This window comes from Dromaius novaehollandiae, chromosome 14 (assembly GCF_036370855.1).
Source record: "Dromaius novaehollandiae isolate bDroNov1 chromosome 14, bDroNov1.hap1, whole genome shotgun sequence".
NCBI classification, from domain to species: domain Eukaryota; kingdom Metazoa; phylum Chordata; class Aves; order Casuariiformes; family Dromaiidae; genus Dromaius; species Dromaius novaehollandiae.
In genome coordinates, this window is record NC_088111.1 from 14,770,128 (window position 1) to 14,796,331 (window position 26,204).

Genomic DNA, 26,204 nt, shown 5'->3' on the forward strand with positions numbered 1-26,204 from the left:
AAGGCAGTCTCCTGTGCATGTCTAGAGCTTCACACACACATCCCTACTCCCCGGAGTCTACTAAACGACCTTCCAGACAGAAGTTTAGGAATGTGGAGGCTCTGACAGCCAAAAGGAGGAGGACTGCGATTTTCCCCAAATCCTCTTTTAGGTGCTGCAAGTAGAATCTGTTACTAACAGATCTTGACAGGGAATGGCAAAAGGCCAGGCTAACTAGAGTTGTTTGGAAAGCGAACATTGCTGTTGCATAATATTGTGAAAACTGAGATTGCTATTTACAGAGTGCTCATGCTGTAAGACTAGAAGCTGTTCCACATGAGATTGTCCGTATTGCAGTACTCCTACACACATACTGGAGGTTTTATGGGAACAGGAGCAGGATTCCCCCATGATCAAGAAAAAATTTGATACCAAACAGTCTGTACATAAGTGAAAGCTCCCATAAGAAAGAGTAAGGCACAGTAACACCTCGATTTGCCATTATTTCTCTAACATCAGCAAGCTCTGAGATTTGTCTGGATGTCACCGCACTCAGAGCACTAAGCAAGATTCCATATATCTGATATAAAGCCAGGCAGGCTGGCTACTCAGTCTGTCGTTGTTCTTCTGCAGTCACTCAAATTCTAGTTAACTATATCTCTGAGGCCCAGCTATCAAGTTAATCAAATACAGAAAAAAAAAAAAAAAAAGATACCTGATTAAGGCTTATCTTTAAGTAAGGCATAAGGACTCAAAATACTTATACAAGATTTCACATTTTGTTGGCAAGATTTAACTTACACTTTACATTGATATGTTTTGCTTAGCTTTTGCATTTTAATCAGCTTGAACAGTAAAAGATTTTCAATTTTCTCTTTCTAGTTAGCTTATCATAGACTAACACTATATTTGGAATAAGAACACCACAAGCAATGGTCAAGTAAAAAAGATTCTCCAGCTTATGTTCCTCAAAAGCTCTGAGGACTTGATATCCATCTTAATTAAACACCATCCCACACATACTACCAAAGAAAAAGTTCCTAGAAATATTTTGATTAATATCAAGTTTTGTTACGTTTGTTCCCAATGTTTTACAATAGTGAGTGTAGGTCTAGCTGTCTGCTGCGGTGAATGTGAACTTGTCAACATCCTTCCTTTTCACACGAAACCCTTTCTCACAAACCAGTTTATTTCATGCCCAGGGCCAGCACAATGCCAACTCCCAAACACTTGCTTTGAAAATCAGAAATAAGGATGAAGAATCTACTTCTGTGAATAAATTTATCATAGATTCAAGCTGCATGGAATTATTGTGCTTAATGCACACACACAACTGGAGCATGACAGCCCACAGACGTAGAGACTTCTCTCACAAAACAACCTGTTCTTTCCACCCTCAACTCCCCTCAGCAAATCCTGCCATTTCAATATCTAAACATCAGCTGACCAAATGGTACTGCGGGAGTTTTGTGGGAGTAAGGTATGAGTCTCTTTTTTAGTCCATATACCTCTGAGTTTGAGTGCTCAAAAAACATCTTAGTGGCATGCATTCTGGGGGAGAAAATTCCAGGATATTCCTCTCAGAATTTCCCTAAAAATGAGCACAGACTGGTGACACTGCAACACTGGCTGGGATTCATCATCTAAAGATTTCAGAAAAATAACTGAAGCTCAGATCTTTGCTACAAGTGTCAAAAAGTCTGCTGCTTCTTCGGTCAGATGAGAACTTTGCAGGCTAAAAATCTGCCAGGAGACAGTTCCTACTAGCGACGGGTTCCAGTCTTGCCCCACTTCCTCTAATCTCTGCAGACACAAAAGCACACAGAGCAGTCAGCCCCAAGGGTCACACGTCTGCCAAATAACCTGCAACCAGGGCCCTCTATTCTCTTCTTCAATATTTTAGCAGGCTTTCCCACTTACAAATTCCTGGATGCAAGGATGGATTAATGGAGCCTCAACCTGCCTTCATTTCTCACTGAAGATTTACAACCCTTCATTACAACGCTGAGGAAAAAAAGGATGGGTTAGAGTAGTTCGAGTATTTGCCTTTCACTCCAGTCATCTCAAGCATCTTTCACAACTTTAGTATATTTGTTTCTCTGGTGGGGAAGCAGCACAGAAGTATGCAAGACACTGGAAGGGACAGGGAACATACAAGTGATACTGAGATGACAGATTAGTTCAGAGGACTGGCAACTAATAAAGGCCTGGTTGCTGCAAGCACTTTCCATTGTCCACTATTGACCACCTGATCACTGCACTCGCACAGCTCCGGCAATCAGTGTGTCACTACCAGAAATAGAACTGCATCCTGCGTTGAAACATTGACTTAACACTTCTCCAACAGTTACAAGACTAGATTCTTTGTACTTCAGCCTAAAAGGTCAGCTGCTCCCCAAAGTACATTATTTAAAAGGAAATCAATGATATTTAAGTTTCTGAGCAAGTGGAAGCGTTCTTTGTTTGTCTGGCAGTGGCAGGAGGAGCACGGTGGCATCACAGAAGGATGGCTGGAGGAAAGAAGAAACATTACCATTTACCGGGTCACAGAGAAAGTCATTCAGCCATATTGTATTCAGTAAAACACCACACAAAACAGGTGCTAGATCTTAAGTTTTACACTGCTGGGGGGGGGGGGGGGGGGAGGCATAAATTTACATGTTTAGAGCATGAGCAAAAAATTTTAGTATCTGTTTCACAGAGTCTGCAGGCTTAATACATACACCCACATACATGCAAAATTACAAGCTGGGGCCAAGAACTTGTCATTATACACTTAGGAGAAAGTAGCCTGACACTCTGTGGTATTTTCTTTTTTTTTTTTTTTCTTTTTTTTTTTTTTTTTTTCCAAACTGGAGTAAACTGCAGGCAGAAACGGACACCCGCAATAAGGGCCACCTCTTCCCAGTGCGTTATATAAAACCTCTCAGGATTTCCATGTGGAGATGGGCAGGGTGACACTATATGGCACAAAGAATAACAAGGCTGATTTTGATGGATGATTTTTTCATCTCAGCACCATGCAGCATCAGAAAATAGCCACGTAAAAGCCAGGTTCCAAGGGCTGAAGAGCTTGGTTTCGTTTAGAACATCTGAAGCATAAATTAGCTCCTAAATGAGGATTTCTTCCATAGTTTGCAGAGTTAAAGAGAAAAAGGCAAAAAAAAAAAAAATCCATCCTTGTGGACTAGTTCTGGACTATCAGTGCCTGATGACCCAAGATGAAGAACGCAGTAGTCTCCAAAATTTGAAACAGTCAGTGCTACCAGGCAAAACTGAGCAACAGTCACACTGAAATCTTCTCCACTAGCACAAAGTGAACACTTACCAACTGCAAACAGCCTGGAGTTTTGCTGCAGACAACAGGTCAGCTGCCGACTAAGCAACATTGATGCCATTTTGTCTTTTCTTTACTCAAAAATATTGAGTCTTCAGAGTTTTCTTTCCAGCTGATGTTCTGAAAAAAAACCAAAAGAAAACATTTACGTGCCTATGGATGCAGCTACTATTACTATGCCATTGATTCCAATTTCCCTTTTCACTAATTCAAATCCAAAGAAACTGAAAAGATGGTCTGATGGATTATTGCTGATGTTCAAAGGAGTCTCAGGATTAAGATATGAGTCTGACGTTAAGTCCTGTTGAGGTGAGTGACTTCCAGGCTAAATCTGTATCTGCCAGCCTTAGTGAGGTCAGGAGGTAAAGATCATCTTCCATTTCCCCCTGCTTTTCTGCTTTGCTCTCTGTGTGTTGGAGTAACTGTAATAAACATTTTAAAAATTGTTTCCAGTCAATCTCTCACGTCAATGTGTCCTTTAGATTCAAACAGCTTATGAGAAAAATCTCATCCAAGGTAAAAGGACTGTGGAACAAACATTAGGAAATAAGAGTAAACAGACGTTCTGGAAAAATCTTAACATTTTCTACCAAGTAATCCACAACTCTGTGAATAGAGACTGGAAGAGCTGGGATTGTTTAGCCTGAGGAAGAGATGGCTCGAGGAGCAGATCTAATCAGTACGTATAAATACGTGATGGGAGAAGTAAAGAAGCCTGAGCCAGACTCTTTTCAGTGGAACCCAGTGAGAGGACAAGAGGCAATGGGCACAAATTGAAATACAAGTTCTGTTTAAACATAACCAAAAGCTTTTTTAGTGTGAGGGTGATCGAACACTGGGAGAAGTTGCCTACAGAGGCCGTAGAACCTCCATCCTCGGGTATATTCAAAACCAGACTGGACAGAGTCCTGGGCAACCTGCTCTGTTGGAGGCGGCGGGTTGGACTAGCCTAACCTGTCTCCAGAGGTACCTTCCAATGCCAATGTGATGCTACGAGTCTATCTCAGCCAATTAAATCTAAACAACCTCGTAAAGTTCAGGATCATGAACGATAGATAACACGACTCTTTTTTCTCTGAATCACCTGCACAGAAAGCCTGGCTGGAAGTCATGCACAGATAAAACGCGTCATTGAAACATAGAGCATGCAAGTTAAATTCAAATCTTATACTTAAAAATCTGGTATCCTGCATTCTACTTAGGACACTAGAGGTTCTGTTCATCTGTACAGAGACTAAGCTGGCATTTTTTTCCTCATTTGATTTTCCTTCCCCCAGAGGGTATAGGCTGTTCAGTAATAACAGACTGAGGTCTGCAGTTCAAATGAAACATCACTATTACCCACAAACCTCCTGGTGAACAACACTATATCATAAATAAGCTCTGAGAACATAGCTGTTGTTCTACCATAAAAAGATAATTTACTGCTTACATCATTCTTATTCCATCAATAAAATATGCAAACAGATGTTGATGACTAGATGCTAGGAAGCAGTTGATCTATTGCTGCCATGATAGAAAGTATTACTTACCCAACATTAATAGTTCAGATGTTTAATTTCTGTATTGTCTTTAGCCAAGATAGCCATTGCTTTCCTTCATGCTTGAGTTTTTTCAGAATTGGCAAAATGAAAAACTCCTTGCCAGTGGACACCTATTAATTCTCTGACTGCGTTACTCAGGTACAAAGACGACTCCCTGTGCCTTCCCAGACAAATCAACCTACACTTGGTTTCACTTAGTTTGCTCGGAGTTCAATTTAAAACTCAATGTATTTTGAAATCTGCCAAGGTGAACAAACACTTGCACAATATTCGTGCGCACTCTGGAGAATGTTATATTAGCTTTGTAAGTTTTGGGTCAGAAGCACAGAGGGAACTAGAGCTACTCTTTGTAGAAAATAGAAGCTTCACTTATAAATCAAGATTCAGTTAATTATTTCATTAATATTTTCACTCTCAGCTCCTCTCTTGAGTTGTGCTAACCTTTGCATAATTGCTGTGTGCAGAAACACCCCAAAACATTCTTATCTCATGATCATTCTCTAGCAAAAATAAACGTGAGCCTAAGTCAGTGAGACCACCACTGCGGTTAGGAGCTGTTAAACAGTGAATTGACCCAGCACCTCTCACAATGATTAACCATCTTCATGTCCTCTGCTCAAAACTATTTATCTGGAGTGCAATTCCCTCCTTAAGTTTGCTCTGCAAGATACTACCTTTTAAAAGTTTCTAGGAACCTGTTAAAAGTTAACTTGAACATAGCTTTGCAGAAACTAACAGAAGGGGCAGTGAAAACAGACCCACAACAAAAGGCTTGAGCTTATCCCACCATGATTCACTTGATCAGTCTAGTCCCCTTTACAGTCACTTCCCTTGGACATTTTGCTGTGAACTGGCTAACCTACCTTCCCCGCAGTGATGAGATGCCTCTTCACAATCAAATCAAACATGCTTTCAAGTCACGCTGCATGGTCAGACCCATTATTACCCAGGTGTCTTTCAGCAGTACTTACTAATCCTCTCCTAGGTGAATCAGCTCCTACAGTTTTGCTCCCAGAATGCTATTTTATCTCTAACTGATATTTAATGCTTATCTAAAGTCCGTTAAGAGTTAAAATAGAATATTTATAAAAGGCTCAACATTATATTTTGATATGGTACTGGCTTTCTGAAATACTCCTAAAAAATGAATTATTGCAAGAAGATTTAAACAATAAAATAGCTTAGCCCTAATTCTCCTTCATATTTGTTATATAAAAAGTTTCTAGCCTGCAGTCAGAATAAATCATGTAGTATCACAGTTGAGTATAACTAAAATCAACTTAATTTTTATCTCCATCGAGCACAGAACTTCTCATAGACGATCATCTGGCATGATCGGTATATTTGTTATTTCGTTATCGTAATAAACCAATTGAATTTTGACTTCATTATCCATTTCTTGACTAATTCCCACTGGCCGCCTTATTGCCACCAGCAGCAGAAGAGCTTGGAAACCAACAGAAATGCGTTCCAGTGCACATGTCAGAACTGCAGGAAATGACGACGCGCTCCGTCACACCGCTACTGGACTGCGTCCAGTTTCACAGTTGTTAGGCAAAATATCTCCACCAGTTTGAGATATCAGACTGTAAAATGTGTGCTGAAATACAATTCTTTGATTTGGGATTAAATGCTAGCCACCTTGGGCCTCAAAGAAGTGAGACTTCTGCAGAAGAAAAGATTCACAAAAATCTTCTCTAAATATCTTTCCTCTAAGGGCCATTGTCTGAGCCACGTAGGGCCACCGCTACAGATGACTGCACAAAACAGCTATTCTGAAGTGAATGCTGAACACATTAATTTTGCAGATATTCTGTTTGTTTTATGAGCACACATACATTGCTACTCTGTGACTTAAACTGTATTTGCCATTCTTTTGGTACAGAAAATTATTTCCAAGAAGGAAGTTCAGAAAAATTTACGGAGCACATGAAATGCTAAGATATGTGGATTTTTTAATGCACAAAGAATGCAAAAATCAGATTTTAAAAACAAACCCAGCAGCTCTTAAAATTACGTTCTGAGTGATTATCTCTGACAGGCAGTCCTAGTTTCTAGGACTGACAGCAGTTATTCAGTAATAGTAGCTGTAGCCTATTGCACACATACAATGAGGCACTGTTTCCGTCAGCTAACAAGATGATGTACCTGCAGGGGGAACCCCTGGAAAAAATCAAATAATTAGTGAGGGACCCCAACATTCAGGGGGGCTCAGTCCAGGTCTTTCACTCGTGAGCTAAAACATACAAACCAGCTAGTTCGTATAATCCATTCTTGCTTGCTAGCAGAGAAGCTAATTCAGCATGATGCCCCTGTTTCAGACCGGAGCTTGCGAGAACCTGCCTCTGCAAACATCCCCGGGACACAGGCACAGCGAAGAAGAGGCACAGGCGCATTACAAGACAGGGACGAGAAGTCGGCATGGCAGATTTCTATCTCATTCTTCCTGCTTATGCCAAAGACTTAGAAGCCTGTTTTAAATTCATGGGGGCACATTCATCTGTCTCTCAGCTGCTCCAAACCCATTTAACCAGGAACAATTAAGTGGTTTAGAAACAGCAGCACAAGCTGTACACTGCAATTACTCCGCAAATCTTCACAATATGTATTTGGGGTGAGGGGGTGGGGAGCTAAAGGCAAATGAATTCTCTCTGCTGCTTTCACTTGCGTGACTTTGCTAGGATGTATAGCAGTAATGGTATCATCAGGCTATACGTTAATTGTTGCGAAACGTAAAACATCTCAAGCTCTCTTTTAATCTTGTTTGCTTGGATTCATCGCGGTGGGAGAACAGCCGGAGGCTTATTCACTCCCGTGCACCGCTGCGGGGCTGGGGACAGGCGCCAGGGTGGCAGCCCAAGGGCCCGACGGTGTCATTACGCACGCAGCGGGCCGGCCGCCTGCTTCCCCTCTGCCTCTCCGTCGGCCAGCCTGAGGGCAGCACCAGAAATAAATGCTCCCGAAACCAGAACCATCTTCCGTACGCCAGCCTGCCTAGTGACTGGCCTCCTGGCAGCAAGCTATTTTAGATGGCTAATGAGGACATTTATCATAGAGGTGAGAAAGCTCTGCAGTTCACAGCTCATCACACTGATTTTTTTTAAACACTGGAAGAAACTGCAGACTGTGAGACCAAGTCAGCTATGGCCCCTGCTACTGAAACGAAGAGCAACGCTGACAAGCATGGCAATGCTCAGGTTACTGTGCTGTAAATGGAGAAATACTGCAGAGCCAATTTCCTTTCGAATTAAAAGTGAATTTCCTAGGCTAATAAGTCCATTGTATTCATGCGTTAAGGCAAAAATCACTGTTACAAAGACAGACGACTTGATAAAGTGTTAGTGGTCCAGTCTTTTGTGTTCTATTTATCTCCTGTGAGCTCTTGTTTCTCCTTTTCTAACCTCCTCAATGCTCCCAGAACTGTAGATCAGGTCACTTCAAACAGCCCCTTTTCTGAAAGGGGATCAGACTAGAATATATTGGGGAATATATAAGAGGGAGCCTGGAAAGCATTTGGGTGATGGGACCAGAATAAAGAACTAATGAAAGGGAGTCACAGATTGAGTCACATGAGCAGGGACTATCTCAGCGCCGTCATGTGCTATAAGATAATGCAGATAAGTAGTTCTGAAAGAGAGGAAAAAGGTAGAAAGGCTGACAAAAAAGGAGTAGATGGGACTGCAGCTTCTGAACAGAAGAGATATTCGTCTTCCAGCCTCATTTATGTTCTTGAAGGCCTAACATCCCTTACCCAGTGACAGTGTGACAAGCCAGAATGAAAAAATCTTAACCAGCTTAATTTACATGTTGCACCCCATAAACTCCTGAAAAACCCTTGTTACCCATTTTCTATTATTTTCACCATCTTCTGGCAGATACTGTTCTATAGCTGTGGCTCACAAAGGGAGAGTTGAAGGGCCTCGACTTAAAACAAACAAAAAAACCTCACAAGAATTTTACTCATAAAAATAGTTCAAAGACATCCCAGAGGCTGGAATAGCCCTATAATTTCACAAAAAAATTATGAAGATGGGTGAGGGAGAAGACAGTCTAGCTTTTCATACTTTAAACACAATCATGTCCTTCCTTAGTCTGCATCTGAGGAAGAATGGGCCAACCTAACAGCATCCCAGTATCTACATAAAAAGATTCTTTTTATAGCAATATTTACATAAAAAGATTCATTATATAACATGTGCTGTTTGAAAAATGCACCACAATCATTAAGCACCATCCTTCCTTCCTTCGGAAAGGCAGGGAATATCCATTTCCTCTGTCACGAAGCAGGGAAAAGTTGAATTACTTAACCAAATGTCAGCACAAAGAGAGTTTAGGGTGATACTAGAAATCTCAACTTACTGTTTTAGCCACTTAAAAATAGTAACCAAAAAAAACCAAAAACAAAAACAAAACCCTAACAGCACACTGATGTATTCAACTGCAATTCACTTGATCGCAGGCGAAGAGCTAAGAGTTCAGTAAAGCCTATGTAGTTACCAAAGTCTGAGTACACACAATGAAAGACACACATTTGCAGGAAAAGTTTTTCAGAAAATCACCAAGAGCGTCTAGTGATAACTAGAGATAAGGCTATCTGAAATCATAATGGGAGTAGGAAAGTCCTGTTAAGTGATAATTGCATGAAAACTTCCGTCCGGTATTCACATAAGCCTAGCATTAGAATTTCCATCCAGTGCTTAGTGCCCAGTACAAACCAGAGCTGAAATCCTTTACTTCTGGAAGGATAGTATCTAGCACCATCTTCATGAGACCACCCAGAAGAGAGAAACAAGCTGTTCCTCATCCAACTTGGCCAACCAAAGGTCTTGCACTCCAAAAGCAAAGATGGTCACAACCCATAATGTCAAGTCTACACATCAGGATTGCTATAACTAAGCCATTCTCTGCAGAAGAGGCCTGCTGGATTCCTACAAGACAACCCACACACAGACTCCTTGAGACTGCTTGAACGTTTAGAAATTCCACAGACAACAATCAAATTAAAAAAAAAAAAAAAAAGAGAGAGTAAAAAGTGCCTATTACCAGTGAATGGCAACTCTGTCCTTGGAGAATACAGTCCACCAAAGCATTTATCACCAAGCAACACTGAGAATGTAGCAAGAGATGGCTATCTGCAAAAGGAAACGTATCCACCGCTAAAATGGAGTTTTAGAAGATGATGACATTTCAGAAGTTGACAGCTGGTTTTGCCCAAGTATTCATCTAACAACCTTACAAGCTTTCTGGGACAGGATGTAATTGGAATCTCCATAATTGTACTGAAGTTGTCAAGGACACAGTTGTCATAGCTACAAGTAAAGCTCAAGTTTCTGTTATTCATGGTTGCTTATTTATTTATTGACACCAACAGGATCAAACACTCCCACTACTGTTCAGAAAAACAGAAGTGGGGAGACTGGTTTTGTCTTTCACGTCTCGACAAAACAGTGAATGTTACACATGGTAGTATACGTCTTCCCTAATAAACTGGCTTTTTGCAAAGCTGCCTTTTCTCCTTCTACATTCCTCTGGCATTCAAATCAGTCTCAGTTTTGAAAAGAGCAGCAAAAGCCCAAAGCAAGATACAATGCACAAGACAAATACCTGCGTTTATATAGCTCTTCCTGCTTCGGAAATCCATACTGCACATTTACCACCATGACGTAGCAATACCTACTTGACTAACCAGACAAACAATTAGGTCAAAGCTGCATCAGCAGCAAAGCTAGAACAGAGAAGATGACTTCCCTTTTGCTTTGTACCAATGCCTTCAGACCTTCCATCAAGTTTTTTTTAAAAAAATCACCTGTAGTTAGAAGTGTCATTATCATGTTGCCAGGTCCTCCTCCTTAGATGTTTTGTAAGGTGGGTTTGCTGGTTGGATATGGATGCATCTCCCCCACCCTCTGTTTTCTATCCCTCCAACAAAAAACTGACTCCTGGTCCATACTCCAAAGAGTATAAATAGATGGGAATGAGGCAGTTATGGCACACTAGGATTCAGATGACACCAAAACTTTTCAGCAACTCATCTTTCATTTAAGAAATGCTGCAACTGCTAAGAAAAATGTGGTCTTGAAAGCATCTGCTAGAAATTAGACAAGTTCCAGAGCCGTAACTAGAAATATCTATCTTATTGGCATAAGCTGTACATTAAAAGTGTGTGTATAAATGTGTTTGTAAAAAAACCAAGCACAAATAAGTTAATCTGCTATACGAAATTAAAAAAATAGCTTTTCATTCTTTAATAGTCCATATAGTATATCCTCTTTGCTACTTAGCTATGCATAAGAATCTCTCTCTCTAAGCCTGCATATTTTGAATTCATTTTTTTCTAAATGAAGATGGGAACAATATATCCAAAACCTGACTGTTGATCTCCTGACATTTCCCATATCAAAACAGACAGTCCAGTTTTCAAAGGGTTAAACAACAGAAGTTATGATACAGATGTGCTTTTTGGATTAGCTGCTCCATATTCTGTATTTTCGTAAGAATTAAAGTATTACTAAATACCTTTAAGTGAAGCTTCCTCCAAGGAAATTCAGTTTTATTCCTTCTAAAATTTTACTCCTTCAGCATCCCACCATAGCCTCCTAAAAGGTCATGAAAATAGCTAGATAAATAACACTAAATAAAATGTATTTTAAAAGCATAAATTATGCTTTTCTTTCCTAAAAGTGTTAAATAGCTCACCCTGAGTTAGGCTGTACCAAACCATCAAAACAAGGCAAACATCTTAAATTTGAGAGAGTGCTCTGGCTTCTCAAGGTGACCCGCTTTTCATCTGAAGATACAGAAACGCAGACGCATGAGGGGGATTTCTGTTACAAGTGGTCCAGCAAACGAGCAGTTACACACACACATTCGTGGCAGGGACATTTTTAAACAGGTCTATATTCATATGCCTACATATACACAGAGACACGCGTTCGTCTTTAAACAGACAAAGAAAAGCATTCCTCTCCAGGAATTAGACTCTGTGTGTGTCATCACACAGAACGCATTAGAGAACACCCCTTAAAGACTCATCCCAACAGATGCGTCAGCCCCTAAAACACACGTACAGAAGTCAGAGACACTTACGTTAGCTGGATGGAAATTCCTGGTACTCAGCTTGCCAGTTTAAAATACCACTCTTTCATTCACTTTAAAGTGGGCTGCTGTTGACTGCATTCCCGAGAAATATCATTGCTGTCAGCTCCCTTCAGCAACTGCTCGTGATGGCTAGCAATAGGAACGTGGATCATTTGGAGGAAAATCCCAGCAGTAATCCTGCAGTTTAACCGGGGGAGGGAGGGGAGGAGGGAGGGAAGAATGCCACCTAGTTCAGTGAAACCAGCTCCAGCAAACTACCTTGCACTCACTCAAATCCAAAGCAGACGCATACCCAGCTGACTTCGAACCAGTTAATACTTCTCTGCTTCTTACCACATAGATGTAGCCCACTAACTCATGCTCATTTGAGTTCATCTGAGTGCCTTCTCGACAGCTTTCTAAAAATAAATTACTGCGATAGAGAGCCAGAATGTACTAGAGTGTTAAATGGCTTAGTTTTGAGGAACTGTAGAAACTGAATAGGCAGGTTTTGTCTCTAAAACCCTGCGATCCACTTCTGCGAATATCACCAGGGTAACTAACACCTGGGCACAGAAGTGTTACAAAATAATCAGGGTTCTGTTCGTCTCCTTCCTATTCTGCACAGATACAGGGAGCATAAAAGCCACCACGCACCAAAACATCCCCTCCCACGGAGCACTACTGGAGCTGCAAAATAAAAGAGAAGCTTCTCTGAAATCGTCACCGAAAAGCAGAAATTCTGCAGGAACAGTAACATTTCCTTTCAAATCAGGAGTCGAGTGTCCTGTTGGCCGCGCCGGCAAGCGGAGCACACTGGAGTGCCCCTGCCAGGTTGCCATGGTGCCTGCAAGGGGTGGGGAGGGAGGCAAGGGGAAAGATGCACCGACGCGCAGGGAAAGGCTGAGCCGGCTCAGTTTTAAATCAGCGTGACAGCGTTTCAGCCCAACTATTACATGGTTGCTGTGGTAACCAAAGAGTGAAAATCACAGAGGAAATCTGTAATTATCACAAGCGAGATGGTGACTTCCCCAGCTCGGTGATCAGGACGTTAGAAGGACTCCAGCTCGGACGCGCTCTCACCCGAAGGAGCTACCCCGGGCCCCTGCAGCAAGGCCCGACGGGCCACGCAGAAGCCGGCCGGCTGCTCTAGCAGGGCAGAATCGAGCACGGGCACGATGCCGGCGGCGACGGCCGGTTCATGCTACCTATCCCAAGCACCCTCGCTGTGCTACGCTACGGTTTAGCGCCTCTGAGGAGCTGCGAGCAGCCGCTCTGCCCCGGAGCCCTCGCACCCCCACGAGGTAACGGGGGAAGAACGCAACGCAGCTCGATTCCAGGATAACAGGAGCGAGCCCGAGACTTGTGCTGCCCCGACTTACCGCATACACGGCCGTGGTGTAAGGAAGGGTGTAAGACAGATGGAGAGAAGGAAGACAGTAGAAGTAAACCACAAAGACAGAAGACATGATGCTTAAAGGAAGAAGCCAGGATCCCTGGCAATCCAGAGGCTCCAGGACTGCCGCTATGGCGAGCTGCAATCACAGCAATACACTCTGTTCTTTCACCTTCTCTCAGCGGAATCGCAGCACCAACACAGACGATCAGTGCGACTGCGGTGACCAGCCTGCTCAAACACCCGAGGCACGAGGGACACAGTCATCCAGGTAGACCAAACACTCCGCAGCCTCTCTCCATTGCAACATTATCCCGACATATAATTCCCACACTAACAGATGCGATGCTAACATCCACACAGCCAATTTAAATCCATTGTAGGAGTATATGGTTTAAAGTTACTACATTGCTCTCCAGAGCTCTCCTGGACTAAATGGACAATTGATCACTCTGCAGACAGACTGCTAATGAAAATATTGTAACACCAATAACGAAGGGAATCGGATGCAGCTCTTTTGGTTCCCTTCTCCTGAGCCTGTTGTCCGAGATCCTTGTAACTACCAGCAGCTCTCAGGGAAGGACCCCACAGTGTGCTCATTTAAGACAGACACCATAAAAATCTCCAAATAATAAGCTGCTGATTTGATCCACAAAGACTGAAGCCGACCCCTTCCTCTACTTCATAATTTAAAATCTGTTATTAATTACATACACAGACTGTTTTTTAAAACATATCAGTTATCCCATGCCCTGTAACCCTGACCATAAATGACTTATTTAAACTGGCCTATACTGGTTGCAGAAAAGTAAAATAAACTGTTGATTTTAAAATGAACTTGTTAACTAGCTAATCTATCACAGAAGGAGCAACAATCCCATTCAGACAGATGGTTAGCTCAAGGACACATCACGAAGTAGAGGAGGAAAGACTGAGAAGAGTTGGAGGTATTTATACTCACCACACAGAAAACACTAGATCCAATGGAAACGCACCGTGTCAGCAACTTATTATGACACTAATAAGCTGAATAATCACAATCACAGCTCCTAAGGGTGCACTCTCAGGAGACCATGTTATGATGGAGAAATTCCTATGCCTCTACTGACTGCTACCTTGTATGATGCAAGGCTAAACTTGTTGAGCAAAATGATCTTGGATGAAAAGTACTTTGTGAAGTACTGCAGTGGTGCTAATTATATGTCAGCATCATTGAGAGACTCCAGTCAGCACAGTGCCCCTCTCATGCTAGACAGTGTGCAATTGCCTGGAAACACACTCTGAAGACCTTAAAGACTAATTCAGTACTAGAGACTTTTATTTTACCTTTTTTTGTTGTTTTAATCCTTGTATCAAATCCTTGTATCTAATCACTGAGCTGTATCTTCTTAGGTGGAGCATATGTTCCTGCTGCTATGTGGGGCTGCTTTCAGCCCCTTAGCTTACAGCGGCACTTTTCTCTGTCTGTGTGTATCCAGCTTCACAGGCTGGAGGTGCAAGGAGGTAACTATGAAGTTGTGAAGTTCTCTTGCAAGGCAAAGAACTCGGAAGCCCCAGCCATGCCTATTTCAGTGATTTAAGGTAACTCTAACTGCTAAAGACTTATTTAAGATGTATTAAGAATGTGCATTTCACAAAACTATGGATCATAACAAGAAATCCATTGACTTCAATTTGTTTTTATGAAGAGCATGTTGGTAATGAGGTCTGTTTAAAGAGTACGTCATTGGAAAGGACACAGCCAGCCGGTCACAAAAACTATACAATCTGCATCGGTATGCAGTTCCCCAAGGAAGACTCGTTACACAACGTTCCACTCTTAGAAAATAATCTGCTTTAGCAGGGTGATCATTCAAAAGCATGTTTTTTCACTTTTGCATATATTGTTATGTATCAATACTATGTATTCTGAAAAGTAAATATAAAAGGATGATGCAAGGCAAAAAGGAGATCAGAAGCTGGCAAGACTGGTCCACAATACCAAGTTAAAGCACAAGGTTAGTGTAAAGGATGTTTTGATTTTATTGAAAGCAATGTAAGGTTTAACTATGTTATCAACTGCTGGATTTCACTGCAAATGATCAGAAATTTCCACATAGGAACCCTACAACCTCCTTTAATCACTGGCTCACACACTTGAAATGCTTTGCTTTTCCTCACAATTTGTAGCAGATGCTTTCTAACAACACACAAAGCTACAGTACTTGAGCAAAACTCAGTAGCCAGAAATAGCAGCTCTTAGGGGGAGAGACAAAATGTCAAAATCCTAAACATCATATACGCCTGCAAGAAACAAGGGCAGAAGACGTCAGTATCAAGTAGAGGGCAAGGCATGCCAGGATATTCAGCACCATATTCTATTCCTCTTTCAAAAAACTCAGTTGCCACAAGACTAAGCAGCAGGCCCTGAGAACCCCCAACTTTTATAAGGGGGAAAAGCAACGCTCATTTCAAGCGCTTGCCATTGTCAGAAAAGGAACAAGCATTAAACTGGAATGTCAAATCAACTTTTAAGTACTGTGAACAGTGATTTGATTTCAGCTAGTCAAAGATACACTAACGCAGAGGGTCTTGTATAAAAAGGCACCCCATAAAACAGAACAGTAGATAAACACATACTTCTTCCAGTGCTTGCTCCTGATACTGGAAACCAGCCTTGAGGGCTGCTACAGAGAAGGTATGCAAGGTCGTAGGGGCTGTATCTCCCTCATCAGCCATTTGATGCTAGGAACCAAATGTCTGCTTTAAGAGACAGAAATGTATCGCTGGCACAGCTTGTAAACTTTGGTCTTGCTACCACTAATAGAAGGCACTGACAGCTAGATATATCTGCTATCGCAATGTTGTAGAGAATATGGTAGAGGTACAGATGCTTGTAGTCCAACACTGCCTCCCATTACAAATGTGTAACACTGCTTAAGCTAATTGGTTTACATGCATAATTGTATTTTTCTAAAGCACAGTTTATGACTTTGTTACTTTCACATTAATCATCTACCATAACTGCAAATGATGTAATCACTAGCTTCCCTTTAAAATATATTAAGAAATCTTTCAATATAGTTGGAAGAAAACATAAAGGAAGACTATAAAACATTGACTAGAAGTTAATTATAAAAATGTGAGCAGGTGATTTAAAGAGAGACATAAGAATTTTATTTGGACAAAGAGGATGACCATGAACGGCCCAAGAGAAAATAAAAGGAAAGACAGGATTGCTTAGCTTTGCATATGCCCGACGCATTGCAGCTTTTCCAATCTGTGGCTGGTCAGAAGAGCGTTTCCCACCCTAGCACATTCAGCAAGTTTACACTAAGCTTATGAAGATGGTTTTCCCTTTGAAAGGGGAAAAAACCTTACAAACACAGGGAAATTTACTGCAATGAAAAACACCAGAAGTCTACAGATGTCTTGTGGCGGCTAGATGCCCATGCTACAAAGCCTGAGGTTGAATGTATGCGAGGACACACCTGACCTGCACCACTCCACGACCAGCACCTGTGTGACGGAACACACACCGGCCAGGGCAAAACAAAAAATCGGATTCAGAACCGCAAGTGCCAAAGTTCTTCAGACACAAGCTACTTCTGTTCCCTTCAGATAGCAGAACTTCACATTTGAGGGGAGGAAGAGCAGGAGAAGGAAGGAGATACTGGAATCAAGCAAGATTATGATGAATATATGATGATTATGCTATTCAGAAAGCCCCATTATTGCCTGATTGTTCAGGAGTAGGTTAAAGAATAACAGTTGGGCGGGTTTTCAAAGCAGTATACAAAAAAATAAATACATATTCAGTGCTAATATCAACAGATTCCATGGCTAAATTCCCCAGAATGTTTCAAAATTTCTTTTCAGGCTCCAGATGGACAAAGAAACTACTACCAGTCTGATTCAGCAAGATACATATTTCTCAAGTAGTCCCTTTAATACCACTGTGCCCATTCGCAAACCTGAAGTAGTGAATGAACCAAAGCACCTTATTGATTTAGAAGCATGGTGTGTGTGGGGGAACTGAATGACCCACCAATGATCAAAATCTGTACTGGAAAATCACCCAAGAAGGGGGGAAAGGGGGAAGAACACAAGACTACTTTATAAACTATGTTTATTTCCTCCTTAGATATTGCCCATTTGACAAAAATAATGAGCCTTCTGCATTACAGCTCTTCATACAAATACCAAATACCTGGACACAGATTTGAGGAGGTAAATCAGACATCAGTGTGTACGGCTAACCTCAGCGGTTAAGCCTAGCTGAGGTACACCTGTGCTGCAGCCTGTACTCTAACGACAACACTGACATCCACATAACAGACTGAGTGCTGTCTTTTCAGTCTGCTACATACAAGCTATGATTTTTATGAATTTGAACACTCTATGTTGTCTTTAGACAATTAATAAACCTTGGCCAGTTTTGGGAAGGCTGCTAATGCTGGCCAAGTCTTTATAAAAATAAAAGTTTCTATTAAGAGCTGAGCAAGTCCAGCTTATATACAAGGGTCAGAGAAAAAGGAGGTGGAATCAAGAAACTTTGTTGAAGGAATCTTCAGGCAACTGCGATGCTCAGAGAGGCTGCACAAATGGAGGGCAAGAGCCACATAAACCCAGGATATCACACCAGCCTATCTAAAAACCACACGAGATACCCACTATTTCCACTTCATCAAGCAAGAGACCTGTTCTCCAGTAGTCACAGACTGACACAACGGATGTTCCTTCATTCTCAGAGAGTTCACCTCTTCCCATAAGCAGTAGTTTGTTCCACCAAACACGTGGTGACAAGTTTTAAGACTGGAGAGTCACAGCAGACACATGCTTGCCAGATATTTAAGCAGAAATAGGCAGAGGCAAAAACTCTTAGGTCAAACAAGACAGTCAACTATTAAAATCGTACTGATCCTTGTATCTTTTTAAGCAATGTGTATTATATTGCTAACAGTCACAAATAACAGAAAATGCTGTATTTCTGTTAGGTTTCTTGCAATTTAATACATCTCACATGGCTAGGCAGAGTGGACTGGAATTACAGACAAGCTAACACAGGAATGGAAAACCAACTTTAAGGGTTTGGGAAACATCATTTTCTGGAACATCCACTTACACACACTCCAAACACGTTCTGAAAGTTTGTATGTGCTCTTGCAAGAATCACCTGAAGCCAGCTTCCACGGCACCACCAGAGCGCGACAGCACAACACGCCTCACCTCCCACGTGCAGCTTTCCAAAGCAGTTCTCTGCCGTTTTCAGCAACCAAGATAACAAATGGACGTTCTGCAGCTCTGCAAGTAATCCAGCTCCCATAAGGAACATCTGTGGGTGCTGTAAGGGAATATACTGCAAATATGGACTATAACTACGAATATTAAGTAGCAAATCGGCTGGCAATACCATAGTGTGGTGGGACAGCTGGGAGCCTGCACCTTCTGCCAAATACCGCACTAGTGCTACGACAGAGGTCAGGAAGAGACATCTTACTATAAACCTTCCAGGGGCAAAGGGCAGCAGCTATCCTTCTGAACACAGGCTTATCTGAGTGCAAAAATGTCAGGTTTTCCTCTGACAGCTATCTCGGTTACCTCAATATTGTCAGAAAGGCACTAATGAACGTCAGGAGAGACTGCTATATTAAAAAGAGACTGAGGTAAGTCTATTGCTGGTGTAATTTTATGCAGCTCCCCCCAAGTTACTACACAGACTGTATTCATCCTGGAGAATAAGAAACAATGAGCTATTAGTTTGGTTTAGTTTGCTTATTTACTTTTTTACGCATCGTGTTAAGGGAAACATTTATCTTTCAATGACAACACGTGACAGTAAGCAGCTTTAGTACAATGGGACAACAGATCATTTTTCTTCAGTGTCGTCCTCCACCCTCCAGTCCTACTTTACCTGTCTTTCTCAGACACCCAGGAGAACGCTGTTGTAGCGGCTCAAAAAATAAACAACAACAAAAAAAAAAGTCAAAAATTATCTTCTTCGTAACATCAGGGCACATGCAGGATTTAACAGTAATCAGATAATAATTCTTGGAAGTTGCTAACTCCATAACCTTTCTCAGCCTTTAGAAGCACTGAGTCAGTATTATCTCAACCCGCACCTTTTCCCTTTCTTCTGTAAACTAGCGACAGCATCTAGGAGAGATAATCAGAGGCTGAAGTTTCACAGGGGACAAAAGGGATGCTCCTGCAAGTCTTCAAAGCACAACACAGAGGATCAATTATGCAAGGTTGCATATGGATTTTGACCAGATTTAATGAACAGTCCCTTTCTCCTACCCCCTCCGTTCAGAACAATAAAATTAGACCCAAGAGCTGTTTCCTATCATTTAATATAGTTCTGGGACATGCTTTCCTCTGCATATTTTCTGCGTGTGCCTCTGTGCTGCAAGATCAGTGGTAATTAAATTGTGCTTTCACCACTTGTTATTACCCCTAAGAAGATACGCTTTATACAAGTGTTCCGTCCAGAAATTTCAGTGTCACTAAGTCAACTTTGAGTTTGCTTAAAAACCTCTTTTACATAAACTGGATTGATTTCTTAGCACACAGCAAGGATGAACTTGAAGAAAGGAAATCTAAAAAGGAAAACAACCTTGAAACTCACACAAGTTTGTTATTTTGCTTGTTATGGAGTTAGCCCAGGGATTTCAGAAAGACAGAATTACTCAAATATAAAAATCATAAAGACAGGCATTTTTTGTTTGAACTACGCAGGACCTTTGTAGATTGAAAAGAGAGACACAGATGCACACATCAGACAGTGAATTGTATATGCTTAACCTAGAAAGCGTTTGTTTCTCCGTCTTCCCTCTTCTTATTATTTGCTTTTCTGCCTTCTGTGTTTCTAGTTTTTTCTAGTAGGCCTTTCCCTTCTTCTGTTCTCCTCTGTCTGCCTCTGCTCCAACCTGGTTTCAAAAGGTTTGAAGAACTGCATGGGCAATTATTTCATTTTTTGGTACATCTGGCTTCTTCTATGTAAACCAAAACCACATAAAACCTATGAGTACAAAAAAATAGTTATTAAGAGGGATACTGCTGCAGTGAGAAGGTAATTATGGTAGCATTCAGAGTGTATTTTTTCCCCCTCTTCTTTGCCTTTGCTCTGAGTATTCAGAAGATGCTTATCTGCTAATATACTGGTGACAACATGCCTCCCTGCTATGCGGTTAGTCATACTGCTGCTTTCCTGGATTTGTCAAGAAACCTCCCTATCCTACGCTTTACAAGGGTGGTAGCACCATCTTAGCCTGTCCTTCAAAAATCTCCACTTTCAATCTTGCTCTCCTGTTACCTGCATGGCTTCATCCCCTATCCGTACCAAAGAACTTCCCAGTTTGGAGAGGGGCCACCATATAACCCTTCAGAACATGCAGTGTAGTCACAAATTCAACCCAGAGAAAATAAGGTGCACTGGTGAAAGGAAATAACCAAGTAGTATGTGGAGCAAGAAGTCCAACCAAAGCAGCCATCATCCTGGATGCAATGTTGAAACATCATCTACACCTCATGTTCATAATCAGTTCTATTATTTTGACTGAACAGAGTGCCGCTGTGCCAAAATCTGCAGAGGAGCAGAAAAACAAACTCCGGACTCATTTGCAAAGGCATATGGGTCCAACTTGTACCCACAAATTAAAAATGAGTATCTTACAGTTAGCATCAGAAGTGCTTTGCAATCACTTTCTTGGCCATGTAGAAGTAAATACTGATGAGAACTTAAACAAGCGGTCACCAATGTCCTGCTACTGCTAAAAGGCACTCCAAAAAGAACTGGCATTTTAAACTTCAAAACTGGAAGCAAAAAAGCACATCAATATTTGTTAACTATAATTACTGCAATGCACAGATGGTTGCTGGGATCATGAAGTTCTTCCCAGCCAAAGGCCCCACAACATCATGAATCAAACCCCTAGCATTACTTGTCGTTATCTCTCTTTGCCAGCACTCCCTCTCTCAACAACAGACGCAGGCCCTTCTTTATGTTTTTCTTCGGCTGCTTTTCACAAGCCAAGGTAGAAAGTACCACCTCACAGCAGTTATGCTCCATTTCCAACAGGGACTGTGGAATTCACCTACCCCTTCGATCTGAGCCAAATCCATCCTCTCCTTTTCCACCTCCACAAGCACACCCTGACTGCGTAATCCTGCTTCCCTTTCCAAGAAGCTGCATTGCAGCAGTAACTGTGGAGCAAAAGCCAAGTTTTACTTTATACTGGAGATGGGATGGAAGAACGCTGAGGTGAGATACTAGAGGTAAAATGCATCCCCTCCTGCCTGCTGTGTGAGGACTGTCACTGTCAGCATGCTCAGCAGCACGCTTAGCTTAGCCTTAAATGATAAAATTGGTAAGAATTCAGACGTCACGGCTTTCTACCTTGTCCGTAGCACTGTGAAGTCAGATTATGCTCTGGCCTGTTGCCAGGAAGCATCTTACGCCTGAAATCCATCCTGTCATGTAAAAGTTGTTTGTTTTGGCTTATAAACAGCTTTTTAACCTGCAGTATTCTCTAATTCCCAGTGAGGCAATCATTTTTATCCTCAGACTTATCCAGTGAGCTGTTCAAAATGATTAAGTACAAACTTACTCCTTCCATCCTACTCCCAGTATCCTAATTTTTATTTGTGTACATCCCAGCACCAGTATCAAGCAAGCACCTGGCAAGAAAATGCATCATCCATGCAGGAGGCAGAAACAGAGGTGACAGGATAAGATGATTCGTTCAGATGTTAGGCATCTAACATAAAGAAAGGCTGACAGATTATATTTGATAGAAACATAATACAAAAAAAATTACTGCTAATAAAGTATAGCAAAGTTGATTCAAATATTTCATTTACATGTCATTGTTTACTTTATTTCCACATATTTTTGCATTATTTTCAGATAATTTCCATTTAAGATATACTAGTTGATTTCACTTGTGTTTACTGCCAAGGTATGCTGCCAACCCTCACACATTCTACCCTTTGATGAAACAGAAGGCAAAAATTGGCATATTGTTCTAATGTTCAAGGACCTTAAATCAAGACTGAGCTTGATGCTATACAAATACAGATGAGGGATATTATTCTTTCCTTTCCCTGCAAATTCCTTTCTCAGTGGCCTCTGCATGCCCATCTTCTTGCATTACTTCATTCTGAAAGAAAAAGTGCTGCAAGGCCAAGAGGCAACCTCTTGTTGAAAACATCTGTAGGTTTGTTTCATTTGCTGGAGAAGGAAGGGGGAAGAAGAAGGGGTGATTTAATAGCAAGACTACAGGAAAGGAAGCTAGCATGAAACCATCCAGCACCAGGGTACAAATTTCCATTAGCAGCTTGCTGAAGCTTACAGATGGAAGCTTGAAAATTGAGCCAAACATCAAAAATAAAACATGAAAACATCATTGCTAATTTCTTTTCCAAACACCCACTGTTTTGTTCTGTGAGAAGCCAGCGATGAAACCAAGATTGCAAGGAAAAAAAACCCTACAAAAAATCCTCAAAAACAGCAGAAAGAAAACTGTGTGCTGGAAATCCACATTCCTTGATAGCACTATTCCATAGCAATAAATATATCACAATGTTTTATAGCCACCCAATCTGTCTGAAAGTAACCTGCGCACTTCAGACCAAGATGCTAGCTAACTAACAATGCTGGCAGGACAGATGCTCTCACTTTTTCTTTCAGTTTATCCTGTCCATATGAGCGGGTCTTTCAAACAACAGCTAGCATATGTTCTACTAGACCTGCTAAAAAACTGTAACGGTCTTCATCAAAGCATTTATTAGAACTGACAGATAGGACTAAGTGTCCTCAAAATAGATCTAAGGCACAACAAAGAAAACATTAGCAACTACTACTTCATTATTGATGTTAGTGCTCTCATCAACACCACTGAACCGATTATTTCTAAGACAAACCAGCACTGACAAGACTTCACAAAGAGATACTCAAGAGTCTGGAAGGCTGCGTGGAAAGACCAAGAGAAGCGGGCAATCCATCCGCGCCGATACTGCAGGCAGCCTAGAAGGCTTCGGGGGGGGGGGGGAGATGACTCCAGGGCTAGTCACACGCAGACGGCAAAACAGATGAAAGGAAATGCAAGAAAGACACTGTTCGATGCCAGGATCCATGCTCACAAACAGCACACGCATCTAAAAGCTGCACTGGCAATGGATAACAGAGAGGAGATTTTAACCAAAGAAACCTAATGCAAATTTGTCAGCTGACTCAAAAAATCATAATAAGGGAATCAGCACAAAATATGAATATTTTATAAACCAAAGGAAGCAATGGAAGGTTTTTCCGCAATGGCAGTCTTTTCTTGTGGCCGAGGAAGACCTTCGTGCTCAGGAAGGCCGCGCATCTCCACGACCCACTCACAGCACAGTCTCCCTTACGCTGAGCCTCCCAGCAGCAGCCCTCAGCCTGCACAGCTGGACGGGGAAAGTGCACATCACAACTAGGCCAAGGCTAAACTGGATTCTGCTAGCTTATTTTAGCAGCTGCCAGGTAAGTATTGCTTAAAGAGTGATTACTCAGTCTCTTTGCTATCACCCAGCCAACTTCCCTCCCCAGATATAGTTAGGGATGCATTCCAAAAAACCTGGTAGTTACCTAAGCCACATCTCAAAGTCCAGCCATTCTGAGTACACTATTAAAAAATTCCTGTGTAAAATAAAATTATATATGAGTATCACAGTTCAAAGGCAGTATATTTTCACTTAAACTTGGAAAATTAAAATTTAACTTTGCATACTTGATGATGGCATAGAAATTCTAGCCTAAAGAATTTTTTTTTTTTTTAAGAGTTCCAGATGAGGAAAACTAGAGATAAGATTAGAACTTGTTTTACAATCAGAATTGCAGTTCAACAGCTAAAACAGTAGTTTGGCACTACATCCTACATCCAAAGCAGGTTCATTCCCAGGGCAGACCTCTGTCTTTGACACTAAAGGTGACCAGCTTTCAGAAGCAACTCCAATATACTTTCACAAAGGTAGCTAGTGAGATCAGCTACTATCTGATGTATAATAATTAAATGACTATACAGCCTGAGCTAGAACATGAACTGCATGCATGCATCTCCTCAACAGAATTTACAACTGTAGAAGCTTTCAGGCACAAAATGTACCATAACACTCCAAATCCATAAACTAGGACAGAACAGCAATATTCAGGAACATAAAACTTGATGTTACAAGAAGCGTGATCACTTTTCAAGAGAACAGCAAGTATCTCATAGAACAACATCAGAACCTAGCAGGACTGTCCCAGTCATTGTTTCATTATGTTATTTATCACACATAGCAAAAATATGCTTATATTCATTGAAGTTTTGCATCATTAAAAGAAGTCTTCAAAAAAGTTTAGTCATCTACAGTTCTTCAAATGCTTGTGATCGGTCCCGGCTCTTACTAAGCACAAGTTTGTACCTTGTGGCAAACGGCTGTTGCCAATCTTTTAGAGCTCAAAAGAATACTTTTTGAAATTTTTCTCTTTGCTACAAATAGACATACCTCAATTAGACAGGAAGAGAGTCAACCTTGCTCTGTCATATAACCAGGGTATTCAAGAACAGCAACGCTACCTAGGTTCCTACCTGATTCTTCTGCTGAATGTCTAACATCTGGCTTCTTAAGAGATGGGAAAGGAACAGTAAGATACTTTGACAAAGTAAAGACGAAAAAACCAAATCTAATACAAAGACACAACACAGAACCCAACTCCCACCAATCAGAAGAGGATGTGAAAGCCACAGAAACAGTTTAGGACAATATTCTTGTTGTATGCTTTGGAAAATCCCGAGAATACTGTTGTTTTTGCACAAACACCATATGGCTAACAAAATATCACCTTCCCCATTTTCCTGGCCCATAGCTGTCATTTCAGGAAACAGGATTGTGATCTGGTAAAAACGATCACAAACACGGACACAGAGAGGGAAAAGAGATGTATGACTTTCGAGCCCCAAAACAGGCGATGGTAGAATTATCTTTAAGTTGGCAGCAGTTCCAACATCTTAAGCAAGTTTTTCTGTTCATAAAGAAAAGGCATCTGGAAACAGACCAAAGTTTAGAACAAGAATAGGGTTTTTTAAAGCTTAAAGTATATTAATCCTTCCACAGGTGATATGCCCATGATAATTATCTATGTAGTATATTAGTGGCCTTTAAGCTACATCTTCTAAGGACAATACTGCGTTGCTCCTGGTATCTCACTTTTGCATTACCTGTACTTTGAGAGGAACCAACCAAGCAGGTACAGGGCTTCCTGCAGGTCAGTTCTAGCAGCCCTCCTACTTAGAGGAGATATAACTGAGCTCTTCTGCTACTGACTCTTTCAAATGGGATGAGATACTTAAGTATTTGATTCAGACTTACCATTATGTCTGAAAAACTCTTAAGGGCTTATAAAGAACTTCACGTGAAGAGCATGCTCTCCTGAAAAAGCCTCCCTAAACAAAAAAAGCGCAGGTAAGTTGACAATTTGCAACATACAAGAATGAATCAAATGGTCTTTGAAAACACTAAAGAAGAGAAACATCTTAAAGAAATCTGAGAATTACCCCATCAAGATGTATTCCTTTTTTTCTCCATGCATCCTCTCACACATAAACCAAAGCCAAGAGTGAAGGAGATTCATTCAAGTTCAAAGAAAGAGTCACCAATGATTAAAATTTTCTGGTATACAGCCAATACAGTAAGATTTTAAGATACAACAACGACAACAAATGAATGCCACACTGTCTAAACAGTAGATATGTATATCACAATTAGATAGTTTTTTTCCTGACACATTTCCACAAGCTGTTTCCATTTGGGTAAGAGAGGAAAGGAATCTTAATATGGACTTGAAACAGCTGAAAATTCATATAAATGTTTCTGA

At 41.2% G+C, this 26,204-nt stretch overlaps 1 protein-coding gene across 7 annotated transcripts in view; it reads right to left on the minus strand.

Moving 5' to 3' along the window:
* ABAT (4-aminobutyrate aminotransferase) overlaps positions 1-26,204 on the minus strand; it is a 77,712-nt gene that overhangs the window by 40,794 nt on the left and 10,714 nt on the right. For 3 of the 7 annotated variants that reach the window (XM_026096479.2, XM_064520413.1, XM_026096477.2), the window contains exon 2: positions 3,308-3,436. In XM_026096479.2, the coding sequence (XP_025952264.1) occupies positions 3,308-3,377 (70 nt within the window). In that variant the 5' untranslated portion in view covers positions 3,378-3,436. Of the gene's footprint in view, positions 1-3,307; positions 3,437-9,903; positions 9,958-11,376; positions 11,457-11,946; positions 12,055-25,699; positions 25,722-26,204 lie in introns of those variants that run through there. The other 4 variants (XM_064520414.1, XM_026096475.2, XM_026096473.2 and 1 more) reach the window with 4 other exon arrangements.